Source organism: Aulonocara stuartgranti (genome assembly GCF_965226115.1).
Source record: "Aulonocara stuartgranti genome assembly, chromosome: 9".
Classification (NCBI taxonomy): Eukaryota; Metazoa; Chordata; class Actinopteri; order Cichliformes; family Cichlidae; genus Aulonocara; species Aulonocara stuartgranti.
The window spans coordinates 19,222,518-19,239,401 of NC_138960.1; the positions used below are offsets into that span (position 1 = coordinate 19,222,518).

At 42.9% G+C, this 16,884-nt stretch overlaps 1 protein-coding gene across 6 annotated transcripts in view; it reads right to left on the bottom strand.

Annotated features, from left to right (window-relative positions):
• The window catches only part of abi1a (abl-interactor 1a), a 50,383-nt gene that overhangs the window by 7,766 nt on the left and 25,733 nt on the right, over positions 1-16,884 (bottom strand). For 4 of the 6 annotated variants that reach the window (XM_082546587.1, XM_082546585.1, XM_082546589.1 and 1 more), the window contains exons 3-7: positions 13,709-13,885; positions 8,887-8,990; positions 8,281-8,433; positions 1,919-2,019; positions 484-606 (exon numbers count right to left, since the gene is read on the bottom strand). In XM_082546587.1, the coding sequence (XP_082402713.1) occupies positions 484-606; positions 1,919-2,019; positions 8,281-8,433; positions 8,887-8,990; positions 13,709-13,885 (658 nt within the window). The remainder of the gene's footprint in view (positions 1-483; positions 607-1,918; positions 2,020-8,280; positions 8,434-8,886; positions 8,991-13,708; positions 13,886-16,884) is intronic. The other 2 variants (XM_082546588.1, XM_082546590.1) reach the window with 1 other exon arrangement.

Consider the following 16,884-nt stretch of genomic DNA (forward strand, 5'->3'; position numbering starts at 1 on the left):
CACCACCACCACCAAAACCACCACCGTGAAGGATTAAGTTAAATGTCACACTGTGCTTAACAGAAGCACGAAACTCTGTCCACACTGCAAGCAACGACAGAGCTGAACAACCCAGAAATCTTTGGCTGCTGTGTTTAGTTCAGCGAGTTTCTTGGCTGGGGAAAGCTCGTCGTGGCCAACGCTCGTCGAGAGCGCAATTCGATTTTTATCTTTCTCCCCCATTTCCTTAATAATGTTTCCTCATTTTGTGAATACCGCTTCAGCCTAAGTGGATGACAGAGAAATCTCTCAGAGATGATGCGGCTGTTTCTGTTGCTTTATTCTTGATTTTTGATGATTTGATAAGAGGACCCTTTGCTTGCAGTGTGCACAGACGGACATCGGCACCCACAGCACCCTTATTTTGTGCATCTCCAAGGTGATGATCCGCCATCCAGTCGGCAGAGGTCAAACAAGCGGCTCTGGAGCTTCGAGGAATCTCACCTATGGGAGGTGGCGGTGGTGGCGCTGGAGGGGCCATCCCGGCCATGGGAGGAGCAGGTGGAGGTAGAGGAGGAGGGGGTGGGGGAGGCGGAGGGGCTCCCGGGGGAGCAGGCATGGTTGGGACTGAAAGGAGGACTCACGTTAGTGACCATGTCCTCGCCGCCTCCTACACCTTGATTACATGACATCATATCAATTTACTTAAGAACCCTCCGGGCCCGGAGGAGCGCTCCGACTTCTCACGCACTTGGACACACTCCTTTGCGGTATGAATCGAGTGTTTCCATGGCGACCAGCTTGCACATCACAGAGAAAGAGAGAGAGAGGGAGTGCTGCGGAAAGTCCTGTGCTGCCGGCCTGATCCCGGCGCCGAGGTAAAACAGCTGCTACGTCAACCTACAATGCTCCAAACTTAAACGCAGCACCATCTCCGCCGTGATCACGGTACAGCGCGACACCACGTGTAGCAGCTCGTCGTGTTACGTGGGCTTTACTGTTTAACTGTAAAGTGTCAGGCCTCGCGCAGCTTGGCCTATTTACACAGTAGGATAGAGAATCAGCTGTGCTTAGAACACAATGGGGCTCCATAATCCCTGTCTGGTAAACATAGGCTTTGTGATGCGCACTCTCTCTATCTGCCAATAGCGTCATACATTTACACTTTATCAAACTTCATCATATATTCAGATTTTACGCTTAAAAACATTTATTTAAATTGTATTTTTTTTAGCCATATATTGATTGAGAAATGTATGTGTTTAAAGTTTGATTCACAAAGAACACACCATAGACTGTACCTAAAAGATGGACAATCAGTAGCAACATTGATTTGTCCCAGATGTTTAAGAAGTCCAAGGTTGTCACCTTGCATACTGTTTTTTATTGTCTATTTCACTCTAAATAATGATAATGACTTTAAACAAATGAACACTGTTGCATTAGCTATTAGCTAAAGCTAATGTATAAGGACACATTCTCATTAGGAGATGTTTACTGAGGTCAAATATCAACTGAGCTGTAGGATCATCTTCTCATTGACTTCTGTGAAACTGGACGCATCTTTAAACAAGAGCAGTCGCCCTTTGGTGACCATTTCAGACCTGGAAGCTACATCTAGATTTGAATTAGTTGAAGTCTATGGTGTGCATCTTGCCAAACAGAGCAGTCCTGTAGTGTCATCATCTTGTTTTAACTGGGTGGAAAATACACCAAAACTCAAGTGACAACATTCCTTAGGGTGTACACAGATTTCTTACTCATTAAAGCAAATATTTCTCCCTGCATTTCTAATCCAGGTTAAAAAAAAAAAAAAAAACCCACTTAAAAATAAAAAACAACTGCCAATAAAAGCCTCACTGAAAATCAGCATAATCTGGACACCGACTGGCCGACTGTTACAGTTTACTGTTTAAGTCACCACCACTGTCAAGCTCACCTGGTCCAGAGTTGGGGATGGAGGGTGTAGGCACGGCGATGGGAATGCCAATTCCGCTGCTGCCGCTGTTCTCCCTGCTGCCGCTGCCCCCGCTGCTTCCACTGAGGGAGGAGAGACAGAAGGAAAAAGAGGACATTGTTTTATTCAGGGCAACCTGCTTAGACTGCACAGCAGGTAACACTGCAGATATAGGGGACTCTGCTGCGTCGCTGCTTATGTCCCATTTAGAAGTAAAAGGCCAAAAACTCCACATTTTTAAGTAATACTCCAGGGTGACTTTGCTCTTCCACACTTATTCAGTCTATTGGCTTGTTAAGACTGAGCTGCAGGGTGACACACCCAAGTGAAAAAGACATGAGTCACCCTATTGAAGCATTTTTGGTCACAGTCTGTCAAAGAAACTGAACAAAAAAATAAATATTCCAGGATTTAAGAGGGTATTTAAGCATTCAGCATGCAAACCACCTTAAAATCTTGCTTTTGACACTCCAATTCCCCCCCAAACACAAATTTACAGTGATCATCATATAGTGTGGATGATAATCACCAACATTAAGCCTTGCTTTGAGACTAATGGGGGGGAACAGTCACTTTGTTGTACATGATACGAGGCCTTGCCAAACACGTCTAAATGTTCCACATGATTTATTTTTAGAGAACGAAATAAAAGGAACAAAGACGTGACTATAACCGGAACATCAGTCTGCACATCAGTTTAAGCAGGCCACACACATGCGCGCACGCTTACTGCAGCTTGCACACATTTATGAGAAGCAGGTTAGTCAGCAGGATTTAAAGATTATTGAAATTGGAATTTATCATACCAACGCGCACGTATTTGTGAATGTTTTCCTACTACACACCCAGTATTATGTAGAATTTGTAGACTTACTGGTACAGGAATAAGTGTGACGCGTGAATTAACGCCTCACACCACTGCATTTATAGCCTGAACAAATCTGCAGTGTCTATCACTGGATGGCTCTTTGTGCGAGTTATTTGTTAGGCTAACTGGTGACTAAATTGACTGTAGATGTGGACGTGACAGTTGTCTCCCTGCGACGAACTGGTGACCTGATTCTCACTCAACACTGCAGTTAAGAAAAAGGACATATGGAGTCATGTTAAAGAATGAGGTGAATATTCATTAGCTGTTTGTTTTTTTAAATAACGAAAGCTACAGATGAACAACTTTTTCAACTTCCTGAAATTATAAATTATATATGCGTTTCAAATATTTTGTGGTGTTGGACTTAAATTTTAAGACATGTGTTCCCAGGACCCAAATCACAGGCAATTTTCATATTTTTTATGACAAATTATCTACTGTTCTCAAAAAAAATATTCCACTCATAATAAATTCATGAAACCAGCACAGTGATGTGGATGCTGCACTGATCTGTTGCTGTAAAGCGAGAGCTAAGCAGAAAAGCGAAGCTGTCGATTTACTGGTCCATCTACGTTCCTGCCCTCACATGCGCTCTGAGCAGTGACTGAAAGAATGAGGTCGCAGATACAAGTATTGGAAATTACTTTCCTTCAAAAGGTGCCTAGGCTCCCCTTGAGATACGGTGAGGAGCTCAGAGGGACTCTGAGTAGAGCTGCTGCTCCTCCACATTAAAAGGAGCCAGTTCAGGCATCTGACTTGATGCCTCCTGGACACCTCCCAGTAGGCGAGGTATTAGGGGCATGTCCTACTGGGAGAAGGCCCCAGGGAAGACCTAGGACTGGCTGGAAGAGGTGGCCGGTGTGAGAGAAGTCGCTGCTGTCGCTGCGACCCAGATAAGCGGTAGAAGATAAATGCATGGATCATCAAACATTTAAAAGGCGATTCTGTGGAAAATCGACATTGTTTTTACAGACTTGCCTTAAAAGTCTGTCCATTCCATCCCACATAGAGACAAAGCCTTTGTGGGTTGTGTCACAAAAGGTATTCGGCATATCAATTAGCTACGTCAAATATGTGGCGCTACCTGCTCCGCTCTCCTGTCACCCCGTGTGAATAAAGGAGCAACTGAAAGGAGCTTTGCTCAGACATAATGTTTTTACTGGATTTCAGCAGCTTTGCCCAGCACTTGGATGTAGGTCATGTGTATGTAATATGTACGTCAGCTCTGCATTTTCAGCCTGTACATGACCCCACAGCTCGTAGATCAATGGCCAGGACAAATAATTCCCTCCTCCCGCTCTTTCACCATCTCTCAGGCTGGCCTTGATCCTCATTTCTGCTACAACCCCTCATCCCACCTCTTCTTTTTTTCCCCTGCCGCTTTCATCCTTGTTTTTCAACTGATCCTCCCCTCACCCTTAACCATCCCTTGACCTCTTTCTCTGATCTCTTCATCGCCTGTAAAGTGATTCCCCATTCATCTACCAGAACCCCTCTCTCCCTCATCTCCTCTGATTCCTTCCACCCCTCTGAACCCCTGCTCACTCCCACCTCCCCCACATCCCCTTATCCCCCTTTCCCTTCACCCCTCCTCCCCTCCGCCCTCTCCTCCTCTCTGATCTGTGTCAGTCAAGCCCTGGGGCTCTCCGGGCACAAACAGCGGGAGTTACTCCTCTAAAGGACGACGGTGGCAGTAGGAGCTAACTGTCTGCGACTATAGAGGCTAAACAATATTGTGCCCTCTTTTAAAGTCAACACCCTTCCTCCTCATCTCTGCGATTTAGATTTATCCCTTCTAATCTCTCTATAACTTACCATTCCTTTGCCAACCCATTTATCTCTTCCCCTGCTTTAGCTTTCTTTAGTCGTCTTTGTTTCAAAATGGTGTCAAATAAAACCAATGAGCTCTTTCTCCGCTGCTCCGCCTCCTTCTTTCAGTCTGTACTTATAACAGGGAACTGTTGATAAATTAACTGTGAGGCGTAAGAAAGTTCCAGCTCACTTGCTCACAACTGACAAAAATCTCTAGAGCCAATATGGAAAAACAGCTTTCTCCATGAAAATGAACAAAAAAATAAAAGCATTCTGAAGCGTACAAGAGTATCATCTCCTGGAAGGAGGCATTCACCTTTTAAAGCCATCTGTGACACTGACATTTAAAGGTAGTCGTCTGGTATTTATCCATACTCACTGTAAATAGGCAGCTTTGACGTTTCATTTGAAGTGGGAAGTCGGGAATCCCAAACTCCTAACTGGAATTTCAAGCCAGTGTTGAGCCAAAAAGTAGTCTCTTTGGTTATATTGATGAATACTGCAGTTAACAGGATTTGCAAAGAAGTATAAAATAAGGAAATTACCTGTTCTGCCAGGATCTTATGACTCTGAAATCTTGCTTTCATCAATTGCGTCTTATTTGCAAGGCCAGACATTATGTCCCGCACAAGGACGTCTGTACTTATTGCAACTCCCTTTACGCTGGTCTTAACTCTACTCTTCTCCATACACTGCAAATTGTTCTGAATGAGGCGGCTGGTTTTCTTACTGGTACTGGGCGGCGTGTTTCTATCACCCCTGTCCTCGCTGACCTGCACTGGCTCCCCGTTAAGTATCGTATTCAATTCAAAATCATGCTGCTCACCTTTAGAATTATTAACAATATAGTGCCAAGTTACCTCACTGAACTACTTAGTGCTCTAGCAGGGGTGTATAATCTAAGATCATCTTCCCAGTTTCAATCTTTCAAATCATGGTTAAAAACCCATTTATTTAACGTCGCCTTTTATACCAGTTAATGCTCGTTTGTTAGTTAGTTTAATGTTTGTTGCTACTTTCGTTCTCTTTTTAACTACTTTTAATTATTTTAAATTTTTATTGACTCTCTTGTCTTTTACACATATTTTTCTATTACGCTTTTATATGCATTTCTTTTGTCTCTGTGTTTTTAGTGCCATCAACCTGCTAGCATGTTTGGTACTTTGCCATGGCCATCATTTTTCTCTACTACTTACGTTTGACCCTCTCGTATGTTAAGCACTTTGGTATTCCACTGGTTTTAAATGTGCTATATAAATAAAGTTTGTTGTTGTTGCATTACATCCAATCCTGTCCTTTTGGTCAATTAAAAATACCTTTCTAATGTATACTTGATTGATCCCCCTCTCCGCATTTAACCAATTCACTCAGTGAAGCAGCGGGCAGCCACCAATCTAGCACTCGGGGAGCAGTGTGTAGGGACGGTACCTTGCTCAGGGGTACCTCAGGGTCGCTGTTCAGTGGATTCAAACCGCCGACCTTCCGATCATGGGGCCACCACTGTACCTACTGAGCTATCCCTGCCCAATTTCAGACCTGTGATGTCATATTTGCTGCTATTTCTGCTTCCCCAGCTCAGCCAGATCTGGATATGATATAGGATATATCCTATAAATATGGGATATAAAGAATAAATACGGATATGTAAAGACACTTTTCCAAAAGCTGATTGCAGTGTCTCTCTGATGGAAAGGTTTTTTTTCCTGGTTCAAAAAGGCTTGACATCATTTTTGACAGATATGTTTGACAGCCTAACAGTTTAAATACCAGCAATTATTTTTTGGCACAACACCGGAACGGTCGGACTTCCCACTTGTAAAGTTGCAGAAGCAACACCAAACCTGACCTGATGCGGTAGTGAGTTTAAAGCCTTTAATCTGTGCTTCCACAGTTGTGCATTTGTGACTCATTTTATGCATCTGTGTATGGAACCATAATCTAACCATAAGAACAGCTGATTTCCTTCACATGGCACAAAATGTTTTGTATGATTTGCACAGCAAACATTTTTTGGGGTGTACTTTTAGGGTACCATGTAACAGAAAGATAGCAAACCATCCATTTGCACTTTTGAATTGCTTTATAATGACATAAAGAATATGGGTATAGCAGTTAAAGAAGAAGTTGATAGTTCTGCAGGAACTATGTTTAACATTTGTGTTTTGGTACATGCTGTGTCCACAAAGCCAAACACCATCTTTAACATACAGACTCTGCCCAGATATCCAAACCTGTAATGCTAGATTGGAGCAAATTTTTACTCCAAGCATTCTGCGGTGACTAAAATTAGCACGGCTCCTAAAATAAAACGTTCCCTGCACGCAAGAGTGTAATCGCTCCTATACAAAGAAATTAGATAATAGCAGGGAACGTGTAGCAGCACACAGGAGCCTATATTGAATTCAGACCTCAGCTGAAGATGACAGAGACTGTTGAGCTGAACAAGCACAGCTTACTTCCAGGCAGTGTAATCAAATAGCGATGCCACAGCAATATTAGCTGCAGCAGGGAGTTTGGGACTCTGAGGACAGCATTCGGTTTGTTAAGGGGACATCAGAGCAGATCGGCAACGGTGACGCCAAAGAACCTAAAACTGTGCACATTCAAATACGTTTTAACAGATGAGGCAGAACAGCTGTAGGAAAGAAGCAACAAGCATGAAACTAAAAGGGAAGTTGGACAAAGAGGGTTTAAAAATAAATAAAATTTGCTCATAAATACGTAATATTTACGAGCATCACAGCCAGCATTACAGGCTTTTTAGCTAATGAGGAGACTTCACTCACTCGTAACTCAAATTTGATGAAAGCTCCTGGAGATTTCTGGGGAACAATCCTTGAGAGTAATGTTCAAGGGGTTCCACGCTGTGGCGGACTTTTTTTCTTTTTTTAACAGCACTTTATTTCAAAGGCTTTTACAGATATTAATATCAGAGTGATTCAGAAGCCCTCCAATCCTTGTCAGACAAATGCTGGATTTAGTGTAGTGGAGAGGAAGAGGTGTGAAAGTGCTCTAAGCCGCTGAACTGAATGAAGAGATTAGAACTAGCCGACATAGAGGGGACCGGTGTTTTTGGATAGATGCTTTACACACATTACTCAAACCCTAGGTTTATATTCAGTGAGCAGTTTTAGTGGTGTAGCTGGAACACCCAATTCCACTTCAACCTCCCAAAATTTTTGAAGAAAAAAAAAAAAAGTGTTACGTGCCTGTTGCCTGATTAGCATTGCAGATTTTAAACTGCACTCTGCATGAAAGTATTTTTCTGTGACTCTCTTATCCTCTTCTAGCATCAATATTTGGTCAGTTTTTGGTCATATATTCGGATTGTATTCCTCTCACGTGCTACTACCACACTTCTTTTAACTGCTTCAGCCTCTTTACGTCCGTATTGGAACTTTAAATGTGGTTAATTGTACTACAAGTCCTTAAATAGTTTGTCCTGAGTTTTTCTTCAGTGTCGAAGTGTAGTTGTTTATTTGTGTGTTACTTAGTTGGTATTAGTACCGGTAGGTCTCTGCATCACTGCACAGTTTATGGAAACGGCTTGCTGTCCTAACTTGTTATAATATAATATTCTGGTTACAGTAATATATACAGAAAAGCAACAGAAGCTCCTGCATAGCTGCATGCACTGATTTTTCCCTCTTTCCTCATCTACCTGTGCGTGCGTTGCCTCTGGCTGAGCGACGCCGTGCGCCCGGGGCTCTGCTGCTGTCCGTGCTGGCTGCCTAGTCGGGCGGGGCTGGTCATGTAGTCATTGGGAACCGTGGGCGGCTTCACTGGCTCCAGGGTCTTGTAGGGCGTGTTGCGTCTGGAGTGGCCCAAAAATGAAAAGCGATAAACAAATTATGATAAAATCAAAGAAAAGAATGATCATCACTGAGCGTAAAGCCTACTATCTGAACGTTATGGGTGTGTCCACTAAAGCGTTGTAAATCCTATCAGTTTACCCAGCTGGATGAGGCGCGCTAAACATCGCTGTTTATCCCTGGAATTAATATCTGATCAGCGTCTGTGTTTGTGCATCGGGGCAGGACGCACTACAACAACCCTGCATGTTTCTTTTTCTGGATCCTGCCACTTATCAGCTTCTTTTCCAGCAAAAGTGACCACTGATCCATCAAGTTCACTCCTCAGCAAATGTGCCCTGTGTTTTTATCTCTTGGACTTATAAAGCAAAAAAATAAAGACAAGTGACGTGCTTAAATTATTCATAATTAAAGGACTGGGTTTCCTTTTCTGGTGACTCTGATGGAAATCTTACCCAAGCGTGCCACGCCCAGACATCGGCGGACTGGGCGGCTTTTGCGTCGGCGGATTGGTCCTCGATAGTGTTCCTCCTCTGATCGACTGATTGTTTCCATGTTGCTGTGGTTGGAAAGAAACCCCAGAAGAAGCTTGTTTTATGCACACATTCCTCCAGTCACAGTGGGTGAATATTACTAATGTGATCACAATCTACTCTTACAGGCTGCCCAGATGACACAGCGTAATATTTGAGGGGAGATGTAATCCCTCCCCCAGGGTGTGCAGTTTACACTCTGATGGAATTTTGGAGCAGCAGCAGTTATCTGGGAAACCCGTAAGCATTAAACAAACTACGTGACATTAAGGGACGAGTACACAACATGAAAGTAAATAACAACACATACATGGTTGGTAAACAGACAAGGGAGTGTGACAAAGACTACGCTCATCTGTGGGAGGACTACAGGTCAGTTAATGTGAAGTAACATGGGAGATGATGACAGTAATCACACGAGGACGAGTCTGCCGTGGAAGGGAGTTGAACAAATCTATCAATAATACATCGGAGCAAAATGGGTCATGTGACAAAGCAGACTTACCTTGGCTTTTAGCCACTTAGTGTGGGCGAAGGAAAAAAGAAGAAAAAAAAAAACACAGGAGAAAGAGACAGAAAGAGGGCATGTCAAAACAGCCACATGTAAATGGATCAGTCCAAGTTAAGTGAGCAGCAGAAAAATGATTCCTTGTATTTACACTGTTAACTCGTAGCAAGACCTCAGAAGGTCAGTAGTAAAAATCATGCCATTTATAGAAAAACACTTTTTCCTGACTTGTGCCCTTGACTCCAGCACCACACCCAGAGCAAGAGCCAGACAGCAAAGATTTTTCAGGGATCGAATGGCAAAAGAAACTGAAGAATTTATTTTTGTGCATCGACAAAATGACATAAGAAAAGGTTGCAGAGAACCACTCCAACCTTTGGTAACCTTTTATGCATTTTCTATGATGTGAACTGCATAATTTCAGATCATCGCTTCACTGGCACCCCTAGAAAATGAATTCAAAACTCATACTTGTGTAGCTTTCTGTCTGAAAACAGAGCCAGCATAGCAGCGGGGTTGATCTGCAGTTTGACAACTACAGAGTCAAGTGGCTCATCTATAATGCAGCTTCCCCAGTGGCCTTTGCAGAAAGCACTGTAGCGTCACAGGACCACAACAGAAAGAACGGATGAAATCAAGAGTAAATTCATAGCACAGGTCAACAGGAGCCGACCTTTGCACGCTTAAAAACAGGAAACGGCTTCAGTGCAGCTGCGAAAGGCTAACTTCATGTTCAGATTTCACTCTCCTTGGAGGAGGTCCGGTTAATATATCTTACATCTTATTAAACCTGTGTTAACTGCCGCTTCCCTTTAAAAGCGTTGAACTTATTTAATGTGGTGCAGCCCTTCTTGTGAAGCAGCCGCTGCCACTGGAGTTTAATGTGACTGAGCTTTTAAAAAAGCAGCTGGAAAATGCTCATTTAAGGTTTTTAAGGCAAAACTTAGCAACTGTAACCAGTTAAAGTTGCAGCGCTCTCGCCTGCCTTTGTGTGAAATCTGAACATGCCTGCAGCTGCTAAGGGTAAAGGTCTTGTATCAGTAGCCTGTCGGGTGTTATCACATCTGCCAGAACTGAAGAATTAACCATTGCTGCCCTAACTAGCAGTCACCAAGGGAGCAATCTGCGGTGCTTAAGAAATAAATAAATAATTAATCTAAAGATGATCCGCCAAAAATTGCAGTTCGCCTTCTTCAGGCTTGCTCCAAAGACACATGATAGGTTTGAGTTGCAGAGGCAGCTGAATGGGTCTGATAGGCCTCACCTCAACTAATTCACGTCTTTGAACTAGAGCTCTCTACCATGTTTGTGCCGTTGTTGCATTTCATTGAATTTATCTGACCAATGTTGAGGCTCGAAGTGTTGGTGGAGGCCAAAACTACCGTGTAATGTCCATGTTTTATACAGTCTCTGGTTGGAACGCAACACCACTTAACTGTTGGTTCTAACGGGGCCATTATGAACCATCAGTTTAATGATATATCAGTGATAAATCATTAAACTGGCGGTACAAACAAATACGATCGTACAGCCGTGCCTGGCTACACCACAAATGTCATATGTATGTTAGCCTGATGTATGCTAGACTGATTCTTTCATATAGCGTAAATATGTTTACAGACAATGTGTAAGATTAGAATTGTGCTCACTTTTTTCATACACTCACAGCAGTGGATTAGTCAGATTTTTACTCAACTAGGAAACGAGTTACCAGAAACATCCCCGATACAGAGGAACAACAGCAGCCGCCGTCTTTGTCATGAAGAACTTGAACCATCCCCTTTAGTAATCTTGTAAACTCTTAACTGACACAGGACAGAATATCAAAGGACTGAAATCTGACTTCAAACAGCCGACGTGCCTGGTGCATTCCTGAAAGCCTCGCTGACTAGATTAAGCATCATCTGACTGGAAGAATAAATCTCATCTTTCGTATTAAAGCTAAAAAGCATCATGTTGCTGTCAGAAAGCCTGCAGGAGCATCCTGATCTGTCAGTTGTGAGACTGCAGTGATTACTGCTGTGTTCGGTTTGTTTATACCACATGAATTTCATCTTCCTTCTTTTTTTTTTTCCACCTCCCTTTTATAGAAAAACTTTTCTTCAATAATGTATGTTAGCAAATCAAATTTTATTTTCCTCTCCGCAGGTGTCTAACACCAACTTTTTGTAAGGTCGTAAAGCCAACTCAACATTTAGGCCAAAGCTAACCCTCAGGCAGACACAGCAAGTCTGAAAGCAAACTGGAGCCGATATTCACGATCTGAACTCATATTAAGGTATCGATTCTGGTCAGTAAATAAAACGCGGCTACAGGCGTTCAGACTTTTGACAGCTGCCATTGCAGCATGCGCTATGAATTAATGTGGAGTATTGATGTTGCGTATCGATCGCTCTCTGGCTCTCGACATGCATAGATGAGAGGAGGTGAGTGATGTAGGGCTGCCGGATGTGCGGGTGTGCGCTCCCCACATTCACAGGCTAAACGCGGCATAGACAAAGACGTTTAAGGCAGAAAATCCACAGAGATTAGGCTCAGAGTACTACGTGATAATCCTAAAATAGACTCAAACGGTTTTAAAGCAGCCGACGAGGCCTAATTTTGAGCGTCTCTTTTAGAGTAAAGAGTAGGTACAGAACTGGGGATGATTAAAATGGACCTTATTGCACGGTTATGCCTGGTGATCCTGGTTTTAATTAGATATGAACATTACTAGATGGAAACAGTGGACACAACAACCTCACCTCAAAGTTTGCAAGTATTACTTTTTTTCCCCTCTTTAAGCAATGTAGGGAAAGATGTTTGATAAGCACAAAAAATAAAACAAAGACTTCTTGCAAAAAAAAGATAGTTGGAATAATTAAGAAATAGCATCATCACAGTTTGTCCAGCTTACAATACTTTCAGGGCCGTCTGTACCACATGTAGCAGAGTAGCATAGCAGTGAAGCCATAAGACTGCAACGTTTTTCTACATTGTGGCTAACCACTGTAAATGTGACACATCAATCCACTGCTGTGAAAAAAAAGAAAGACTTAAGAGGCTGGACTGTCAGTCTGTTGAAATCTGTTATTTCTGGCTCTATCGCTCAGCCACACCTCTGGAGTTTGTGATTGTGTGATATTTTCTGTGGTAGTTTCGGTCTGGACCCAAAACTAAAAATCTGTATCGCCACTCCAAATCCACTATCACTATCTGTTTTTGTAAACTGTATCTGCCAATTATTTCATTTTCTCTGAATCGTACTCACAGGAAGAAAGACTCCTGCTTTTATTATTCCTGAAACTGTAAATAGCCTCACATTTACGGCCCAATAGTCATAATTACTGGTGAAAGTCTGGAAAGTCTAGGGTGAAACACACCCTAACAAAATGTTTCACATCCCATTAACCGTGACAGAGGGCTTCAATGCAACTCCCCACACAGAAAATTGAGAGTGGCACAATGGCTTTTATCTGGTCTTATCAATGCCTGTAACACTATGGGACACTAATGGCGGGGTCTTTAATCCAATCTGTCTGACAGCTGAGATTGATTGGCTGACTGATGGCGCAGAGGACGCTCATGAGGGAGAATGGAGATCTCCAAAAAAAATAAATAAATAGAAAAACTGCCTGCAGCTGTCAGGAAATGATGTCACCGAGCGACCCCTAGAGCGAGCCCTAATGGCTGGGAGCTGCGGGTGAGTCTCTGTTTTGAAGAGTTTATCACATCAAAAAGCTTCTTTGCTACCTTTCACACTGAAGTTAGATAAACTACAAATCGAACCATAACATCATCGCCATAATGAGATTATGAGAGCGGCTAAAGTGCCTTTAAAAAAAAGAAAAGAAAAAAAAAAAAAGTCCCACAAATGTGTCTCTGATCACAACAATCCAAGAACAGAGCTGTTTTCTGAAAGCTACATGACGTAATTGCTTTTTTTTTTAAGTTTATCTCCATCTCCACCCTCCCGAACCAGTTCCCACTAACACACACTGCAACATATTCCTGCAGGGTCAGAGAGGGGTGTTTTCTGAAGATGAAAGAGAAAGCACAAGAGACGCCGTTTGAGCGAGAAAAACAGACAAAGTGGGAGAGGAGACAGAGGGAGATAGGAGTACCTCTGGCGAGAAAGCAAAGAGGGGGAAGGGAGAGAAAAAAGATGGGAAAACTAATGGACTGAGCAGAGGGAAATATTATATGCGAGCAGAAAATTAGTGCCACATACACACAAAACAAGAAAAATCTGCTCACTTTAACGCCGTGGCCGACATCATCCAGTAGAGTGTAGTCAATTGGCTTCCTGATGTACCTGACTGGCCGCTCCATATTGGCCGGCGCTATGATCTTATGAGTCCTTGCTGTGTTCTTGTTAGTGGTCAGGATCCCGATCTCTCGCCTGGCCACCTTCTCTTTATGGATGTCCACCGTCTGTAAATGAGAGAAGTGAAGATGTGTGTCACACAGAAAACTTAACAAGGCTTAATTAAATCATGAGGCTGTGCTTTTCATCAGTGGGGCCTTAATCTAAATCTAACACGGCAATTCAGCATATTAGCGAGGTAAAAGCACGCAGACACTAAGCAAAGATGACTTACAGTTGCAAGAGCTGTTGGAGCGATCGCACAAATCTCTCAAAAGAAGAATAAACTGAAATTTACTATATATTTAAATCCTGTTTTCACAATTTCACTTTTTCAGAGAAGCGTGTCCTTCCAATATGCTTCATTTATGCCTCTGGTGGCTGCTTTTCTCCTGAAACTGACCCATTGTTTCATTTATTGGTCACACTCCTATACGGCTGTTTCCAAATGACATGACAAATTTGGATTTCTTAATACACTTGATCATGTATTACTAAATTTGGGCAGATGACTATCGCTTGTGCACACGAGACAAGCACCAACTTCCAGAGACTTCCAGAACTAGACTTTCAGAGAGTCAGAAATGACATTGTCAGGAGTTCAGATCTGTTTTTTCTCTCTTCTATGGAAAATGACAACACAGAGGTGCCAGTAGCAGCTGGTGGCACCTGTGGTTGCAGAAAAAGGCTTCTGGTCCTTTAGACGTCTACTGGAAAACAGCCCTGAGTGATGACCTTTGTAAACACTTTCTTAATGAGTTTATGGGCCCGCTCACTTATTTCTGGTCATATTCTATTCTTTCCAAGCATCATAAATAAGGAATATCAAGGGTATGTTAGATGCCAACGAACCCAAGATTTATGCAGATTTGTTGAAGACTGAGTTTCTGTACTGATGATGTATCAGTGCAGATTCACAGATTATACAGAGGGAGATGATGCAACAGCTTGGAAAGATGAGACCACATCATTATAGCTATACACCAGCGCTTTATTCATTTTATTATTCCTCAGACACTCAAAACTTTATTTAGGTTTAAAATTAGAGGCTGAAACAGGGCTAAGTCGCCTTTTACTGTGTTTGTGATCACTGATAATGCAGTGATCTAACAAATAACAAGGTTTGCTTAACAGCTCATCCATAAAAGCATTTGTTCCAGTTTTTGCGAGTCCAGTTCTAGTGTTTTACTTGATTGTTACTTAGCACTATGTAGAAGGTAGTTGTGTCTAACAATGGTGCTTCAAACAGGGCTTCACAAACCTTAATATAATCTGTGCTTGTCTATGACACATTTGTGTATTTTTTGGTGTTTGTTTTGTGGCCTTTAATGTTTATCCACACGGCTATAACCTCACAAGTACTCACTACACAACCAAACATTGAACGCCTCCCATCAAGCCAAAAGGAGCCCAGGAGCAGCTGCTGCTGTTGCAATGGGAGATGAAAGGCCGCAATGTCTGCAGAGGCCAGACCAGGAAAACGGTGGTCTCTCGTGGAGGGGAAGGAGTCAGAAACCAGCGCCAACAGAGGATTCCTTTCATGCCAAAGTGATCTGAGGCTGGACTGAGCTTTGTCTCTTTATTCTGCACTGCTCCACTGTATGTACAGACTTAGCCCTCAAGTATCATTCATCCCAGAGTTGAGGGAATTAGTAACACTCAGGATGGCTTATATGTAGCTCAGCACAGCACAATCACGCCAACAACATCTCTCTTTTTCCCCTCTCTCTGGGTAACATCAAATCTAATTTTAAACTATGACACTAATGAGATATTCGCCTGAGAACTGGCAACAAACTCGAATATCTATTAAGACTGACGCATAGCAGGTTCCTGCAGGACATGCAGGGGTATTAAAAAAGCGGATTGTTCAAAATTGCAGAAAGGAGCAATCAATATTTTATAAGAGCCAAAGATATTCTTGCATAATTGCTCCCTAAGAGACTTCCCATGCAAAGAAGGAGCGTCCGTTCTGTTCCAGTGCCCTGTTGTGTCTATTTGAATTAAGAGATATGACAGAGTGCTGATTACAGTCATCTTTTTTAACCTGAGACAAGCTGCCAGGATACAAGAGGCTCTTGACATAAAAACGAACTGTAGTGACAATATCTTCCCTGTGCTGCGAACAAACCAATGCACAATTTAGTGGATAAGAGCCCCATTATGATGGGATTTGAGCCAATAGCTTTGACTCCACATGCAGCTCAGAGATAACTCCCAAATTGTCATATATCATGATCATCTGAAAGCAACTGGGCCAAAATCAAATCAGCCCATTTGGCTTCCATTTGCAGGGGATGTGATGGAGCTCAGTGATCGGCTGAGATGGAACAAGGCAGAAAGAGGGGAGAAGGAGGACGAGGGATGGGCTCAGTCAATCTAGACCTGGTTTTACTTCGAAAACAGCTTTGCTCACATTTCACCACTGATTCTAAAGAAAACTGAAGTCATAGGCGTTGCACACTGCCATAAGTTTCTATGAGGAAGTAGACAAAACATGAAAAGTTCACTTGAAACTGGAAAGAGAACAGTTGTTGAAATGCAGCAGCTAAACTGGGAAAGCATCTGTTCTTGGCTGTACATACTCCCCATATCAGAGAACAGCGTTCGGACAAACGTCATCGCAGCTGGCAGGGGCAGGAGGTTAGAAGCAGCGTAACAGTTCATCTCCATCCTGTACAAGCCCTGCTGCAGCAGTGCAGAGCCCTGATGTTACGCAAGTGTTGACAGAAGGGTAAATCTGAACCCACCTTGTTTAGCAAACTTCCACACAGCGAGCAGGAGCACCCCGTGGATATCACATTGCTAATCCACTGTCCAAAGAACATTAAATGGATCTGACAAAAAGGTCTAAGTATGACAGTGCATTCTGGCTTCACCCCATCGGACTCACCCAGCAGGGAACCCAAATCTGAGCAACTGCGACTTAACAGCCCATCTCTTCCCTCGACTGAGCGGGGAAACGCTTTCCCTGACTTTTCAACTGGCACTAAAAAGGTGTTTACTCGATCCCAATGGTCCATCTGCTGGGTGGAAAACGTCTTGCCAAACTGAAAGGTGCATGATT